This window comes from Anas platyrhynchos, chromosome 12, assembly GCF_047663525.1.
Source record: "Anas platyrhynchos isolate ZD024472 breed Pekin duck chromosome 12, IASCAAS_PekinDuck_T2T, whole genome shotgun sequence".
NCBI lineage: Eukaryota > Metazoa > Chordata > Aves > Anseriformes > Anatidae > Anas > Anas platyrhynchos.
Genome location: NC_092598.1, coordinates 14,145,744 through 14,163,876, shown reverse-complemented (window position 1 = coordinate 14,163,876; position 18,133 = coordinate 14,145,744). Strand labels below are relative to the sequence as shown.

The window sequence follows — 18,133 nt, the reverse complement described above, 5'->3', positions numbered from 1 at the left end:
ATTCAGTGAATAATTCTTGTACTATGGGGACTACCAGCAAGTGACAAAGGCTATGAACGCATGCAGATACTCGCATGCAAAGTTTAAAAAAAAAAAAAAATGGATAGAGATGTATTAGAGTTCTGTGTTGGGAGGATTAGCTGAACTTAAAACACAGATATACAGAGCAAGAAAGATTGCTCAGTGAAAGTCGAAGCACTACACCAGGTCTTACTGAATCAAAGAAATGTTTATTATAATTTCAAGGATGATAAGAAAAACAAGATAGAAAATTAGATTATTTAGTCATTGGATTTGATTTACTGTGGAGAGCATTTGCCCTCCTAAATTCTTAAAAGACAGTTTCAAAATACTGAGTTTAAAGCAGATGTGTCTGTATTCCCTATGGTACCCCAGCCATTTCTTACAACATACTGGAAGTCCTTCCAGGCTAAGCTTACAAGTGCCATTTGTACGTTGGATAGAAATGAATCTGCGTGTAATTCCAAAATCAAAAGGTTGGAGGATCAAAAAAGCTCAGCATACAAGATTAGTACCAGACAAAACAAAATCTTTGCTGGAAAACCAACTATTTTATGAGTAGCAGCCTGATTCAAGTTAAGTTCATGTGACATATGTCCTCATGAGTTTATGAAGTTCTAAGATATTTAAGATTTTTAAAATAGAATTTGTGCATGCCTAGTATACCACAATACTAGACTTAGTTATTATCAGTAGTAGTTTCTGATCAGCTTTGCATTCAAACATACAAAAATAAAGCAATACATGCCAGAGCTTCAACCACCCAAACACTTAGCATGCAGTAGAGGTATTCTTAAGATATAAGCATCAGTACACTTTAGAAACTAGAAGAATGTATAGAGACATTTAGCACTGGCTTCACACAGAATTAAAGTTAATCAAGCATGCAGAAAGAAATTCATAGACAAATAAATACATCATGTCTGAAGCCCAGTTCAGGTTTAGAAATAAATTTAGTTTATTTCAGAAAAACGCTGTGCTCAAAGAGAAAGTTGTACGCAGTTCAGTTTGGGCCACAATCTGAGCAAAAAGACAGCCTGCTCTAAAATAGCTCTTTAATGTTAATCTTTATAATATCAGTCATGAATTAAGTTCAATATTGAAGTTCAAAGTTGAAAACACACACGAAGCACAATCAGCCTGTTGAGCACATATGACCGCTTTAAAAACTAGTTTAAAAAGCAGCATTAGTATAACGCTAGTGCCAGGACCCAGAAATTGATTTTATTTTAGTAAATCAGAGTTGTATAGAAAGCTAACAGAGAAGACCACATATTCCAGAAGCAACATAGGCATTAAACAAAAAAACCTTCATGTTCTTTAATACCTATGTAACAGCTTTACATTCTGATTTACATTGAGAGAAACGTGATTTCTTTATGTACCTATATTAAAAAAATAGATTCAAATCTGTACAAATCCTTTTTTTTTCCTGAATAGTTTGCTAGTAGAAGAGTGGTATCTATAATGCTACTTTGGACTGCACAGAGTTGAGCTACTCCATGAATTACTTTCTAGCCAAAGCCTGTTTCCAACTAATACATTGTAGAACCCTGTAGCTGAACTGGATTTCCAGATAATCTGAGTAAAACAAGAGAGACAAACAGATTGTCCAACGCCACATAAATGTAAAAATGCTCAGAATATTGCCAGGTATTATTCTGTGCACCACCAGGCCATGCAGCCTCTACTCTATATTCTCCTTAGTAGATCTAATAGTGGCATGAGAACCCAACTAATTTGAAAACAACTGAGTGGATGTTGATTTTGTGCAAGTTGTCTATGCTATCTATGAAGATACTGCTGTTAACATGTATTATTTGGTTATCTTTTTTTTTTTTTTTTTTTTGAAAAAAAGTTTCAGTACAAAAAAATGGTAAAAAAAAAAACACAGTACTTAATCAGTAGCATTTTGAATGGAATACAATAGCATCTGGAAGTGATGAACTCCACCTAGGTCGCAATGATATGCCTTTAAGAAGTATATGGTAGTGCTATCAGCAATTTTAGTTTGTTGTATTAGAAAGCCACTATACTAAAGAAGCCTCTCCTAAAAAAGAAAGTATGTAGTTCACTTTTTACTAGTGAGATCAAGAAACAGAAAAAAATAACCTCTACACAGCTATACAGTATAGAAAAGAAAGCCAGAAGTCTGTTGTTTGTTTTGTGCACACATTTTGTAGCTGTAGCAAGAAAAACGTATCTTCCACTGACATGTTAAAAGAAAAATACTGAACTGAAAGCTTCACATGAAAATAAGCACTAATCAGCTCTTCTGGAAGTCTAGCACACCATCTGAGCAAAACCAGGCACACTACCTCCACCACCACTATCCCAACAACTACAGATCACACTTGACCTATTTGCTTAGGTTAGTTGATTTTTTAATAGGACAAAAGCAGAAAGATTAAAGCAAAGATCCCAATGCAAGCTAAGAAGGGAAAAAAAAAAAAAAAAAAAAAAACACCAAGAAAGCTCTGCATCAACAAGCCCTTCTTTCCCTTCCCATTCACCACTGGAGGTCCAGTTTCTGCCAGTTGCATCTTACCTTCTTCGGAAGTTACAAAGAGTTACAAACAGACCCACTCTTTCGGTGCTTGTAACACACTCCTTGCTTGATCGCTCAGCTGAATAAGGCCATTGTAGTCATCGGGTGCATACTACAGTACAAGTGTGATATATGATAAATCAACAAGAGAAGGAACAGTTCTGGTACAGCAAGCCACACAGACCATCATTTGCAACCAAAATTAAGAGCATCAGCTACAACAACTGGCAGGAGACAGTGAGTTTGACAGACACCATTTTTAAGCAAGATGAAAAAAAAATACATCAAATGAATTGGTTGTAGGAATAGATTTACAGTAAAGGCACGTGGGGAATATTCTGAACTGTGTATTTGAGCAGCTCCTATTTAAGGAGGGAAACAGTTTAGACCATGAAGTATTCCTTTTTTTTTGTTGTACTTATGACTCTTAAGTATCAGCTAACAAAACTCTTAAGTTTGCATGATCTTGCTTCCAGTAATGACTCATTGGGACAGCTGACCATCTTCCAGCATGCACACTGAAGTGGAGGATTAGAAGAAGTATACAGATCTCATTGAGATTTTTTTTTTTTTTTGCAGTCATGGAAATAAACTGCATCTTCTCTAGCATAGAGTGATATGCGTTTCAGCTGCATACAATACTTGCATTACAACTATACTGTAAAGTCTATAAAGAAAAACAATGTCCCAGCATGAATGCACTTGAAATATTTTTTAAAAGCATTTATACTAATATAGCTTATTTCCATACTGAATAGAAAAAGGAATAAACTATACAGTATAACTGCATCATGACAGGTTTGTGGTAGAATATTTCAAATAAAAACAGTGACTGTACAGTACAGTTGCACCAATGAAACAAGACAAAACCCTCCTCACTTGTGGGTTAGATCTAACAAAAATTTGAGATCCTGCATCTGAACAGTAATCATGTATACTATTGGAGGGCCTATTACAAATATGAAATCTATACTCAGAAAATAGATCGTGAGGAATACAACACACTGTTTTTTATCTATATCTTATCGCTCCAAAATGACATATCCCAGAATGGGACTGAGCATATTCACACATGCTACAAACACATGCTACTGCAACAGTTCCTGTAATCCAGAAGACAAAAAGTCTAGTATGACTCAAGCTCTAGAATATCCTTTCAGTTCTCCCATCTCCCTAAAATGGCTGTTTTGCATTAACATTTTAGAGGATTGCCAGAAGCATACAATGTACACATACTATGCTGGCTTCTTTGATATTCCTATAGTACAAAGAAGTCTCCTGCCAGCTTGGGGAAAAATTATATCATATTTGGGTGTACAGGACACATTGTATCCATCCAAAGTGAAGTTGAAAAGGAGATAAAAAAAAAGAAAAACCACAACAAAACCACCATCACAGTACACACCTTCCACAGAGAGCAACCAAGAGCCCAGAGAACATTAAAGAAAAGAACCTCCCAGAATTTTTACTACTGGATTCTAGCCACCTTCACATCTAGACCCATGCCATTAAGTAAAAGACAAATATAAGAAGTATTTTCTAGATAACCTCTGCCAGGGCAACCAGACCGTGCAAATATTAGATTTATCAGTTCCCAGACCTGCCCTTGAAACAAGTCTACAAAATGTAAGTTTACTCTTTGGAAGGAATGTCTCAAGATAGTACATACTTTAGATTATCAATAGATGTACAGTATGTAAAGGTCTATAGTCTCTAGTAAGGGAGAGTGTTCAAACACATAAGCAATGAGGAAAACATGAAAGTGGGAAAATTACCCTGCACAGAAATGTCAAAGTTGTCGGACCTTAGGCCTAGGCCTAAAAAAGAAACAGAAAAAGGAATAATAATAAAAACTAGAAGTCAGTTCCAATCACAAGAAAAAAAAAAAAAGTAAGAGACAAAATGTAATTAAAACAGAAGTTGCAGGATAGTAAAGTCTTCAGACTTACGGATTACAAAGAGTAGTACTGTAGACCAAGATAGGAAATAAAAGTGGGGGAATTCTTATTCCCTGTGAATGAAATAGGAACTACCCTACCTTGCCTGAGGAAATACACCAACATGAATACTTCCAGTTCTGTCTGCTTTTTATAAATCCATAGAAACAAAACAAAATTAAATGACCCAGGGTAAACAGTGTAAAGTCAAGGGTGATTCTACAATCCCATTGCTCAGAATGGAGATACTGTTCTGGTGGTGGGCTCAATTCTGTTTCCATTTAGATATGAAAAACGCCACCTAGTGATTTAACCCCCTATATGACCAGTTACAAGTTCACCGAGCTAGATTTTGGCTGTTTCTGGTATAAATGTTGCTGAGCCCTGAGACAACACACAGCTTCATACTGTACTTCAAAGTTCCACCCTTAACAGACAAGTAACTGGTAAGAAGCTACCATCCACTGCAATAGTTCCCCCTTTAACTTAAATTCAAATAAAATTAAAAGCAGACCTCCCTGTTCCTACCTCCACTACCCTCATCATCACCTTATTCCCATCTTCCTTGCTTCTCTGAGCTGAAACACAGCCTCTTTCCTCAGACCTGCTGCTTTCTCACCTCCCCTCCTTCTGAGTTCACAGCTCTTGGAGGGCTGGACTAGATGATCCAAAGAGGTCCTTTTGAGCCTGAAAGATTCTGTGATTCAGAAGCTTTTACTCAAACATTCTTTACTCTGAGGGTGGTGAGGCACTGGCACAGGCTGCCCAGAGAAGCTATGGATGGTGGTGTTCAGGGCCAGGCTGGATGGGGCTTGGAGCAGCCTGGGCTGGTGGGAGGTGTCCCTGCCCATGGCAGGGGGTTGGAGCTGGATGGGCTTTAAGGTCCCTTTCAACTCAAACTGTTCTGTGATTCTATGTCAAATGCAGTGTTAAATCTAGTGGTCTACTGGAATGATACAGTAGCAAAACTAAGTTTTTAAGCCATTACTTTTATCTATGAAATACATGTCTACCAAAGTTTTCTTCATCATACCCTATTAAACTGGATATTCTCATATGTTCACAGAAGATGAACAGGAGTGACCTATTTCCTAGAATTACTTAAGGAGAATGCAGAAACAAATTGAGACAAATTGAAGAAAATTTTCTTTCCTTCCCCCCCCCCCTTTTTTCTTTTTTTTTTTTTTTTTTTTTTGCTTAGTCTAGTAAGGAAGAATACACAGAATACCACTGTTAAATAAAATGCTCCATTACAAAGGTCAACTTCAGATGCTAAGGACATCAACACTGAGTTACCAGAATGTGCCTGGTGCTATACTGACCCCTTTCAGTGTTTTTTAGAGATGTGAGCTAAGATAAAGAAAGATGAAAGCTACATAGGGAAGCCAGGTGTAGGAAACTAACCTAGGAGAAAGAAACAGAACAGAACCTTTGTAAGCAGTTAGCAAATAAGGTCCTGGGGTCAATAATTAATTCTACAGCAAGATGCCAGAAGGAATATGCATACATAACAACCAAAAAAAATGCAGCAGACTGGGAGAGATACTGCTGAATAGCAAAGACTGTTTCCCCATTTCCTACATTTTTCCCTTGTCAGCTCCCCTGTGGCCGTAGGGACTTTCATAGCTTAAGACATACAGTGACAAGACCATTATTGACAGACATACAGTGTCACAGCTAAAGCAAAATATTTTTTCCTGAAGGACATGGCGCTTCTTCATAGAGCCAGTGATTTACTTTACAAATGTAAAATATTAAAGTCTTCACTCGGAGGGTGGTAAGGCACTAGAACAAGTTGCCCAGAGAAGTTGTAAATGCCCTATCCCTGGAGGTGTTCAAGACCAGGTTGGATGGGGTCCTGGGCAATCCGATCTAGTAGGTGGCATCCCTTGCCATGGCAGGAGGGTTGGAAACAGATGATCCTTAAGGTCCCTTCCAACCCAAGCCATTCTCTGATTCTATATCTACCCTTCTAGGTATTAACATTTGAAATGGCAGAGAGTTTTCAACTCATGTATATTAAATAACACCATTATTTTAATATTAAATAGTATATATTACAACAGACTAAAATTATACTAAATGACAGATGTATATTAAAAAACACTAACTCCTCTTTTACTAGAGTAGATGACCAACCAATACAGAAATACCAGAAAGACTATCTGCTACGCTTTCTGTAGTGCAAAGCTTTTTCAGATAAGAACCAAGGATACATTGGCTAACAAAGAAATAGAATACTACACTTTCTCCTTGCATACACTTTTTTAGTCCAGCCATTTTTCCAAGGCTTTGGAAAAAAAAATCTAGAAAAAATAAATCTAGATACAGTAAGTCTGGAACATAAAGAATCCAATCTGATGGCTAGGTGTTTGCAACCTTTGGCAAAAAAGTTGGCAGAAATAGCAAGAAATACCAGGCAGAAGAACTATAACTGCTAATTTACTAGTCCCGTTCTGACAGATGCTTTCTCCATACGGACAGTATTTCCAGATGGAAGACTTTTAGGAACAAAGTAAAACAAGTAACACTCTATATTCCAGCTGCATGGGAGTGACCATAACACATCTGTGTTGTCAGCTGACTTAAAGAATTCCCACTTACTATTATTTTATCACATCCTCTTTCTTTTCCCTTCCCTAGGCAGAAGGTTCTACACTAAGAATTGGCACACAGACAATGGGGTATCCCTCTCAGACTGTGAAGCGTCAGATTTCAAAAGGAACCCACTGGAAAGAGAACACCTCTTTGTTCAAGCATGCATTTCATAGGGGGAGAAAAAAAAACTAATCCTTAAACAAGTCCATACCAATGAAGCCCGCTATTCTAGTACAAGGGAGAAAGGTTAATGCTCTTGGAACTTAGTGATCTATCCGTTCCCCTACACCTCCTGTTTTAAGCACAGCTCCCCACCCCAGCAAGCTTTGAATTTGGGGTCTCCAAAGACTTGGAGGATTAATATACTGCAAATATTTTATTTTTTTTTTAGCCAAACATAAAAGGCACTTAGGTCTACTACAGGTTTAAATATTGATTTTAAGCCTGTTCTACACAAAAATACTTTCACAAAGGAGTCCTTACGTTTCCAGCCTAGCCTTTTCTTCAGCAAATTCAGAAGGCTTTAAATAATGTCCATATGGTGATCAGCTTTGTTCTGACAAATGACTTCACATAAAACCATCACCCAACACTTAGTTCCTTCCTTAGGTGCTCAATTTTTCTCGCTGCACTTACTGATGTGCAGAGTGATGGCCAAAACCAACACTGATGAGTCCTTTGCATGTTATTACTATTCTGCCCCACATTTTCCTCAAGCTTTTCCCAATAGGGTCTGAAAGACAAATTATTTTTTTCTCAACTTTAAAATAGTGTCTACACAATTAAAGCCTTTGAACAATAAAGGAAGTTTCTGGTAAACATCCATAAATACCTTATTTCAAATTAATGCCCAAAGACCAGCAAACCTGCTGAGAAGCTGGTGTTTTAGGACTTGTCAGGGCAACAGCTACTCTTATGTCCTATTTCGATTTTAAGGGTTGTGTGGTTGTGTGTTTTTTTTGTCCCCCACTCCACCCCGGAGTATCCTTTAGCTACGCAATCAGTCAAATAATTGACCCAGTTACATTACAATATAACTAAAAAGCAGTTTAAACATGGAAAAATTACTAAATGAGAAAGTATTATTAGCAATTTTGAATGTTACAGTGCACTACAACATTATGAAAGGTGATGGGGAAAATACCCATCTCCAAGATTTACTATTAAAATTTCACAGATTTTTCAAGGTTGTTTAATGCTAGATACATTACACACATACAAACTGGAAGTGATTTTTAACAATAAAAATAAGAATGCATAACTTCAAGAAGAAAACAAGTTCCTGGATCACTAAACAAGAGCCTACTGCTGATAAAATAAATGAAAATTAAAATAAGTGATAAAGTGCTGATCTGCAGATTCTTAAATAATTTAAGATTAGAAGCATGTACTAATATTGAGACCAGCTTGTTGAAGCCCATAATAAGCAAACTCTCTCTCTTAACAGGCAGGTCTGGTATGAAAAGTGTTTTCACTTAAATAACAACATGTGAATACATGCAATATATGGAGCCCATGAAGACTGAAGGAAGAACACAGAAGAGCATAAAGCAGGAACTGAAACTTAAAACTTGCTCCTTTCAGACAAGGACATACAAAGACAAAAAAAATCACCCTTTAATCTCAGATTTTCCGATCTATTTCCCAAGCCCATTGAATACCAACATCAATTAGTTATGCAGAGATTAAAACCATGCCCCAAACCACTGACGATTATTAAGGGCTCACTTTATAAATGACCAGAAGCATCGTGCAATGCATCCTTGGGCAGCAGCAGAAAATGAAAAAATAATGTGAGGAGAGAGGGAAGGGGGGGAAAAAAGAAAAAAAAAAAAAAGATTAGTTATTCCTCCAGAGACATAATATTGTCCCAGTACAGTAAGTCACCACCTCTGTTTTCCCCTAAAGGAATGAGGGAGTATAAAACCAGTATTACCACATGTGGGATTCCAAGAACAATTCAAAATAATTCCTTGGCTCCTTTATAAGATATTGAACCCGATCTCATTTGGACAACATCTTCTGAAGAAATCAAAGAGGTGACCAATTTAATCACAGTAACTAATGATGTCAAGAGGCTGCAGCAGAAGAATATGAATAGCTTTCACACTGTGGTAAAATTTCCATTCATTTGAAACATTTAACCGCTTAACACAAAGGCTAGAAACTACTCTTTAAATTCAGAAAATAAGGAAAAGCTCTAATTTAACACCAGACCCGGAGTCCCGCTTCGCTAAATTGAAGATCTAGTGGATGCCAGGGCTACTAGATGTTGGAAGTCACTGACCTGCTCCATGCATAGACAGACTCATGTAATTTTTCAACAGCACACTTACACTTATAGCTGAATTTCAGTTTAGGAAGTAAGCTATCCCCACACTTAAGGTTTTAATACAACCACCATCCATACATCCATCCACCAAAAAGCAGTCAGTTAGAAAAAGGTAAACTGTAAATGGTTAAGAAATGGATCATTACTGCTGCAACGTTTGGGGGGAAAAAAATTGCTTCTTTGCATGAAAAAAAAAAAAGAAAAAAAAATCTGCATCTCAGCCTTCAGCAATACCACTGTTAACCAACTTATATAAGCTTGAAGAACAAACTCATGTAAAAATTGCCTTCTTTTCACTTGAAGAGTGGTTTGAGACCCACCAAGAAATTCTAAATAAAGGCTTCTGAGTAGTACTAGGACAGATTTGGTATTCATGTAAATGCTGTTATCCAAAGAGGTTAAATACTCACCAGAACACACCATACTCAATTATCTTTCCTTTTAGCAAATATGTGATGGCAAAACATGGATATAGATACAATATCTTCTGAGATGAAAGGAAGAAGACATGGAAAGACCCATCCATGAATTCAAATATGTGCTGCTGAATTCAAATATGGTGCTTTTTTTTCTTTAAATGTTCCTCTAGAAGATAAGTTTCTATGTGTTTGCCTACTGATAGAGTATCAAATCAGTAGATACTGACCAAAGTTATCTATAAGCACTTAACATACTTGCTATCAGTATCCCATGGATTGGAGAATACATTTTTTTCTTTAGGTTACAGCATAATGCAAAATGTTCCTTCCTGTAACCAAAATAAATAGTCCATGCAAGAGTGTCTGACACCAGTGTCTCTCTCCTTTTGTAACGTAGGTGTGGTGAGTTGCACTGCAGCCTACTGTACTAGAACTTTGTTCTCAGCAGTCTTTAACACGTCTTATATCCACGCATTAGATCACTGCTTTCAAATTTGGACATGCTTATTATAAGTATGAAGGCAAATGTTAATTCTAAACTACAGTGTGCTGTGAACATGTTCATCAATTTCCAAGAGCATAGGCTTGTTCAGTTTGATCTCTGCTGATCAAATAAATTCAAATAAAACATCAGGGAGAGAGACTGCATACTAACCTGGTATCCCTGGAAGAAACTGAGAATCTCCTTCATTCCTGTGTTATATGGCAAGCCCTGCATACGGACTAATGCTCCAGGCTGGGGCAGAATTGGAGTGTGGGTGGCAGTGGCAGCAGCAGCTACAGCTCCTGGAGGAGCTGCGATATACCCCACTGTGGTAGGGGATACTGGAGGACTGAAAGAGAAACAGGGGCAAAATTGTTATGAAAACCAGTAACTGATTTTAGTAGCTGGAACACGCAAAGATGAAACTGAAAAAATTGAGAATAAGACGAAAAAGGCATGCGCGCACAAAAAAAAAAAAAAAAAACATGAGGAAACAGCCTTGATATGGACTGCTCTGCTGACTTCCCTTATTTTTCTTCAGCGTTTGACAATTTTTGGGGAAGAGATGTAGAGGAAAATAGCTAGCATTTGCAGTCGAAGAGGTTAAGAGTGGTACTTGTTACTTCACTGTGGAGGAGAAAACCAGAAGCTACAAATGACTTGTTCTAAGATCATTAATAAAACCATACAAATAGGAGGCAGGAGGAAATCATAGTAAGAGAAGCAGCCAAGAGCCCAAATATGGTGCTTTTAGGCCACAAAAGAAGTAATATCTCCAGTCAAGACCTGTCTAGCAATTTACTATGTAGTCAGGTTAGTGTCACAAGCCTAGGAAATGTCAATGAACAAACTCTTCCCCCACAGACTCAAGCACCAGACTTCAGTAAGCCATGTTGATAATATCAATGGGAAGGGAAAAGGTAGAGATACCTGCTTTGCTTATACATGTTAAGAAGTTCTTTGGTCTCACTGATACAAGATATCTAGCAGACTTACCAGAGGTACTAAGCGTAGTATTAGTATAGAAACGGTACTGTAAGTACAAGATCAAACCAAGAGGAGGACAGAGGCATGTATTTACACAGTTTCTCATTTGGTCAAGAAATAGAATTGCCTTGATATCACCCCAATGCCAAAAATGCTGTTAAACAATATACCAACATTATCACGAGATGCAACCAAATCCTACAGAAAAGCTGAACTTCATTATAAGGCCACAGAAAAGTAGTCAAAAGGGTTACTTTCCCCGCTTATTAATGTCAACAAATTCCTAAGACTGTCTACACCTTAAGTACAAATTTCAGACCAAATGCACAGTTGCTTACTCCACTGAGATGAAATGGCAAGAGAAGCAGTTAAGTCTAGAGGGTACCTGGGATAGTAAGCTGTGTAATTCATATAAAGCTGAGCTGCCTGAGCTGGGTAGTAGGTAACAGTTGGAGGAGCAGCAGCTGATGCCTGGGGAGTCCTGGCGGCTGGCAAGAGGGCTTGTGGCTGGTAGAGCGCTGCTTCTGCTGGGATCACAGCTGCTGTTTGGAAAGCAGCATAAGCTGGTGGAGAAAGACCTAAAAACAAATGAGGACACAAGAACAACAACAACAAAACAAAAAAAAAAAAAACAACAATTAGAATGGAGATCTCTGCAGTAGGAAAGGAACTGTTCATCCTAATGTGACTGACTGCTCTCTAACCCCTCTCCAGGAGACCCCTGTGCATTACCCTGAATGACAACTGGTGCATTTGAAATGAGCAATTCCTAAGAGATCACAACTCCTCAAGCTGAGCAGCCGTGTCCATATGTACATGGAAAGCAGGTAACTTCAGAGTTATTTAAAGAAAGCATAAAGCCATATGCATAGAGAAAGCAGGCGTGCACACCAACACACCCCTTTTTTCTTTCTAACAGAAGTTGTACTCTGTGGGACGAAAGAACCATAACATTAGCTACATGTGGGCATCTACAACTGCTGACCACAAGTTTTCATATGTAAGCCTACTGCAGCTTCAAAAAGTATTTTTAGGATATGGCAAAAGTTTTTAAGAAACACAACAGGGAAAAAAAACACTAAATCACTAGTCTGAAGCATTCTGACACAAATACCTGACTTGCATAAGAACACGAAGCTTAGTGTGCAGTCAAATTGTTTTTAAATAGTACATTTGGCTGCTTTTTACCATTTTGCAAATACACATTGTATCTGCTTTGTGATTTGGTAGTGAGACTAATTAGAATGGTACAGTGAAGTTCCATTATAGTTCCACAATAAAGTTCACTACAATTTAATAAAAAGAAAAATAGAAAAACTAAATATCCTTCCAACTAACATATCATCCCAGTGGGTGCTTTCCTTCAAAAATAAGCCCAAAGAGTACCTTCTCAATGCTCTAAGGCAAGATAGCAGGAGCACTCATTGGCAGCTAGAATATAAAATTTCTCCCCCTTTTAAAAAATGCCTCTAATTCCAAGTAGGTTTCACTACAGGCGAGTCTACTGCAGAGCTCAGAAGAACAGTACACCCATAAAAAGCAAAGTGTGCAACAATTTCACTGGCAAGGCCTTGCTGCCCTCTATTCACCACCGAAAACACAATAAAAATGGCTCCAATCAGTCCCATTATTGCCCAAAGGGAACAATTCCAATCTCAGCATGTATACAGATGAATGATTATTGATCATGGCAAAACCCAAGTCAAAAGGTGAAAGGCCACAAAGCTTCAGCACCTACCACATATCAGCCTTTAGCAGCAGAGAGCAGAAGAATTGCAGACTTACATGGTAACTTACATGGCGGTGGGGATAAGCCACTACGATTTAAAGTGCCACCCATTAAAACAAAGTTCATCTCCTCTCCCGAACACTGGAATACTTCCACATAACGGTCCTTCATCATTTTTTTGTGACATTTTTGAGCCACCATAAAGGCTTTGTCAGCAGATTTCATTTGGATAAAAGCATCACCTGATGGTCGTCCCTATGAAAAAGAAAAATCTTAAATCAAAGTGCTTTTAGAACAACAAGAGCAAAAGAAACATAGAAAGTATTAAGATTTTGTTCTTAGAAAAGCAAATTAGTGTTCTTCCTCATGTCAACAATTATTTTTAGAAGCAAAGGCAAGACTTGTGTAGCCAACACCCTTAACTTAATACTACTTCCTTTTTCCAGAAGGAAACGTAGAATAATTTGGTATGGAAACAGAATTTGAAGGCCTCTTATCCAAACCAAAGCAGAGCTAGCTAACACATTCAGGTTACATCAGGCCAATCGTGGTCTTCTCCATTTGAATTTTAAGCATCTCCAGAGGGTAGAGAGGTACATGTAGTAGATCTCCCTCATTTGTTTCCTTTAAGGATAATACCTCAATGTTTCTGTGACCAATAGTATATTTTTTACACAAGATGACAAGAACAAAAGAAATCCTCATGGTTACATCATTAAAATATATCCAAAACATAACTTTAATTATCAGATTCCTTTAAACCCTGATAAGTCTCTAATGAAGTTAGAAAAAAAATGATTTTTCCACAAATGGGCTTATAGAACACAGCTGTGATTGAGCACAAACTGTGAACAAGGCAGATACGCCATCTTACATGAGCCATTTCCATCTTGTGTATTTCCAGAATTTGACTGAAACACGAGGGAATATTTAAGGCAGCCTCAAGGACAAAGCTATTAGTCAAAGAAAACATGCCACAAGCTTCAACCTCCTCCCATTTTAGGCATACGGATGTTATAGAAAGAAAAGCAAGCATGTATGGGGGAAGGTAGGGAGAAGTGCTGGGGAAGAAAGGAAAAAGTCAAACAGAAGATAGTATTTTGTCAAGGTTATGGAAGACCTAAAGCATAGCAAATAAGATACCATGACTTCTAATTTGGTTCAGTAACTGGAAAGTCAGCTCTCCTGTGCAAAATGCTGTTACCTGTTGATTAAGGACCATGTGAACCCCATGGGGCTTGATATCAGCTGTGGCATCTCCCATAAATTCCAGGATGTCGTCAATGCCAGCAGTGTAAGGAAGGCCTCTGAGCCGGACACAGTCACGTATGCTACCCGTGGCAATTGTGTATGGTGGGGGTATGACAGGAATGATGGGAGTTGGGAGGGTGGGAATAAGAGGTGTTGACATGTATCGATTAAGTACCTGTAGGGAATGAAAAAAAAGACACTGATAGAGATTTACACATCATCTGGTTGAGCACAAATCAGTTCTCACAATAGTATTTCATATGTTTAAATAAATCCATTTCCAATACCAGAGAAAATGCCTTCTTGAACCAAATTACTGTGGACAGCTTCCCAGAAAGGAACATCTGAAAACAACGTTCACACTAATACACCAGTCTTGTCACTTACACTTCATACTTAAATTACAGTAAATTAAAAACATCTAGTTTAAAAGAACTGAGATCTGAAATAAATAATAAGTAAAAAGATTAATTCTTTCATAGACCTGATAGGTTAATAAACAAACACCTTAATTAATCAAAACAACCATGCTGAAGTACAGGGCTTCTGGAAAAAAAAAAAAAAAAAAAAAAAAGCTACAGGAGACCTTGGTCTCAACATTTTATTTTCTCTTGACTCATCCCCTTGTGACAGAGGGAACCTAACTTGCTGTTGGGGTTTATTGCTGAAAGACATATTTAGCAGTGATTATCAGAAATAAACACATTCCACTGAAAGACGCACCAAGGCAAAGATAATAAAGCTTTAGTATTGTCAATAACGATCAAGCCTATTGAGTTTGTCTTGATAGAAGCTTTTTTTCAAGAATCTATTCTTGTAGCACATTTCAGGCCAGAAATCTCCCCTCATTGCGTATAGAATATTGCAATCACTTTGTGTTAATTTAAATAGATGAAAGCTGTCTTTACACAAACAAGTTGCCTTTAATTCCCTAAGAATCATCTCTTGCTCAAGCAGTAAAAAACTAGGGTGTCACCTTAGAAAACTGACCTAGAGGAAGAAGTAATGACATATTGAAAGAGCATGGGTTTTACCCAGGTCTCCCTAACAGAAACAAGAACAAAGATCCGGTCACTGTGAACACAGTGGCTTTGTTCCTTTGAGGACTTTGCCTCATTTTTTCAGCAAAGCAGAATTGAGGAGAAAATAAGTTTCACCATGGCATTTTGCTTAGTCTTCATAATATTCATTATCAGATTCTTGACTGTTGTATTCTCCATGCAACAGTACTATAGGTAAATGGCAGGTCTGCGTGTGTGAATATTTTTTCCCATGCCCCATCACTTTTATGGAAAAAGCTTCTCATTTCAGATAGTAACAAACAGTAACTGTATGCAAGCTTTATAGCCAATGTTTATGCAAAGGCCAGATGAAATCTCATAATGGTTTCCACAATTTTGGCATTATCAGTATAGAAATATTATGTCACGAAGAAAAATTTAGTATGTGATGTTTTTTAAGGGTTCAAGTTGCGGGTGCCAAAATGAAACGGTAGTTTACCAGTTTAAGAAGATGATCATGATTAAAAACTGGTCAAGAAAAGGAGAAAAAAATGAAATACATTATCTTAGGAAGAGAGATATCTCACTTCCCTTCACCAAATATCAGATACATCCTAGTAATTCCTAGTGTCCAACAAAAGAACTGTAGGAAAAGCTCTTTTGATGTAGCCAGATTTGAATTTCATGTTAAATTCTGTGCATAGGAAACAGATTTTAAAAGACAATACTGCAGACTTCAAATCAGTATTACTGAAATACTATTAATCTAGTACATTTTTAGAATTATTTTTGAGATTTCAGTCAATCTTTAAGTGGAAGAAAATTATCCAATGGTTTTTACTTCATGATCTGGGGAATGTTAAAAAAAAAAGTGGCAGTAAATGCAAAAAAAAAAAAGAAAAAACACACACAAAACAATGCTGTACCCTTTTCCATGCCAAGCAGTAAGCACATGTTGCCCTATCTAGAGCTTGACATCTTTAATATAGACAACTTACATGATTGTCTACAATATGTGCATGTGATCATTTAAATAAATATTTAACTGTTTTGAGTTTCACAGCCAATAGTTACAACCTGCTGGACTTCTGCTGCTGTGCTCCGGAAGAGTTCAATGTAACGTTTTCCAAGGATTTCTTTGTGCTTTTTAAGTGCATTCTGTGCATATTCTTCACAGGAGAACAATACAAATGCATCTCCTGTGGGCCTGCCATCTGGGTACTTGACAAAGAGAAGTCCCTCTTTCCCTCCTGTGACCGGGCACTCTGGCCCCAGGAACCCCAACACATCCTCCTGAGTAGCAGTGAATGGAAGGCCTCTCATCCGGATGATAACTTGATTCTCTTTAGATAAAAACTGGGCAACTTCATTGGAGGTACCTGGTAGGAAGATATTAACATACAGTCAGCCAATTCCATATGACAGAGGAACAGAAAAGCATTAAGGAGCAACACAGGGGGTAAGTAGCTAGCAACAAACACACACAAGACCTGAGACAATATTAACTCACAGTAATTTATTTTGAAGTGAGACCCCCCTTACCCTTAAAGTCTTACACATTTTAATGAAATTGTAACAAAGAAGAGATTAGTGAGGTACATAGACACTTCTGCCCCAAAGGTTCCCCTTCCTCCCAAACACCAAGCCCAGCCTACAAACATCACAGCTCAAGTGCAACCACATGAAACCAAAACTTCACAGGGTCAAGGATTCTTAGAAAGCAAAACAGGAAAAGCTACTTCATTAGTTGTGTCCTCAGCCAAGAGAGTGTCCTGGTTTCAGTTAGGACAGAGTTAATTTTCTTCCTAGTAGTTGGTAGGGTGCTGTGTTTTGGCTTAGGATGAGAAAAGTGCTGATAACATGCTGATGTTTTAATTGTTGCAGAGCAGTGCTTACACCAAGCCAAGGACGTTTCAGCTTCTCACTCTGTCCTGCCAGTGGGCAGGCTGGGGGTGCAGCAGGAGCTGGGAGGGGACAGACCCAGGACAGCTGACCCAAACTGGCCAAAGGGGTATTCCATCCCATATGTCATGCTGCTGAACTATCTATAGGGGTGGCTAGCCGGGGTGGGGGGGCCGGACTGCTCAGGGTTAGGCTGGGCATCGGTCAGCAGGTGGTGAGCAATTGCATTGTGCATCACTTGTTTGTACGCATTATTAGTAGCAGTACTATTATCATCATTGTTATTATTATTATTGTTATTATTTTTCTATCTTAATAAACTGACTTTATCTCAACTCACAGGCTTCACTTTCCCTTTTCTCTCCCCTATCCCAGACAGGGAGGGGGGAGTGTGAGTGAATGGCTGTGTGGTGTTTAGCTGCCAGCTGGGTTAAACCACAACAGAGAGGTATCAGAACTAGAATGTGCCTATGAACTTGAATAATTATACTGAACTCCAGCATCACTTACCTCCTGCAATTTTTAAGAATTCTTCCCCAGTTGCTTTGTAAACCTTAAAGAAAACAAAATCCATACATGAAAATTACAGTATTCAACTATTTCACGTATGAGTGTATTTTTGTTATTTAGAGCAATACAGGAGCATGCATAGTTCTCATTCAAAACCATACTCTTTGCTCTCCAAAGATTTGCTTCAAGTCATTACTTTTTACCTCAATGTATCTGCTACCCATGTGATGCTTATGTCTTTCCAGTGCCAAATCTCTCTGTTCAGAATTGACAAACCGAACTAATGCTTCACCATTTCTTCTTCCTTGAGCATTCAGACAAAGAGCCACACCACCTCTGGAATGTAAAGCCAATAAAATAAAAAGTGAGATGTTGGATCTCATGCTGTTTGTCACTTTTTCAATGTCCATGCAG

The 18,133-nt window shown here is 37.9% G+C and overlaps 1 protein-coding gene across 6 annotated transcripts in view; it reads right to left on the bottom strand.

The window, feature by feature from the left end:
- Window positions 1-18,133, bottom strand: part of ESRP2 (epithelial splicing regulatory protein 2) — a 44,881-nt gene that overhangs the window by 1,693 nt on the left and 25,055 nt on the right. For 2 of the 6 annotated variants that reach the window (XM_013105264.5, XM_038185298.2), the window contains exons 9-15: window positions 17,923-18,055; window positions 17,720-17,762; window positions 16,385-16,686; window positions 14,260-14,481; window positions 13,112-13,310; window positions 11,712-11,904; window positions 10,511-10,688 (exon numbers count right to left, since the gene is read on the bottom strand). In XM_013105264.5, coding sequence (XP_012960718.1) covers window positions 10,511-10,688; window positions 11,712-11,904; window positions 13,112-13,310; window positions 14,260-14,481; window positions 16,385-16,686; window positions 17,720-17,762; window positions 17,923-18,055 — 1,270 coding nt within the window. The other 4 variants (XM_072043920.1, XM_072043919.1, XM_072043921.1 and 1 more) reach the window with 4 other exon arrangements.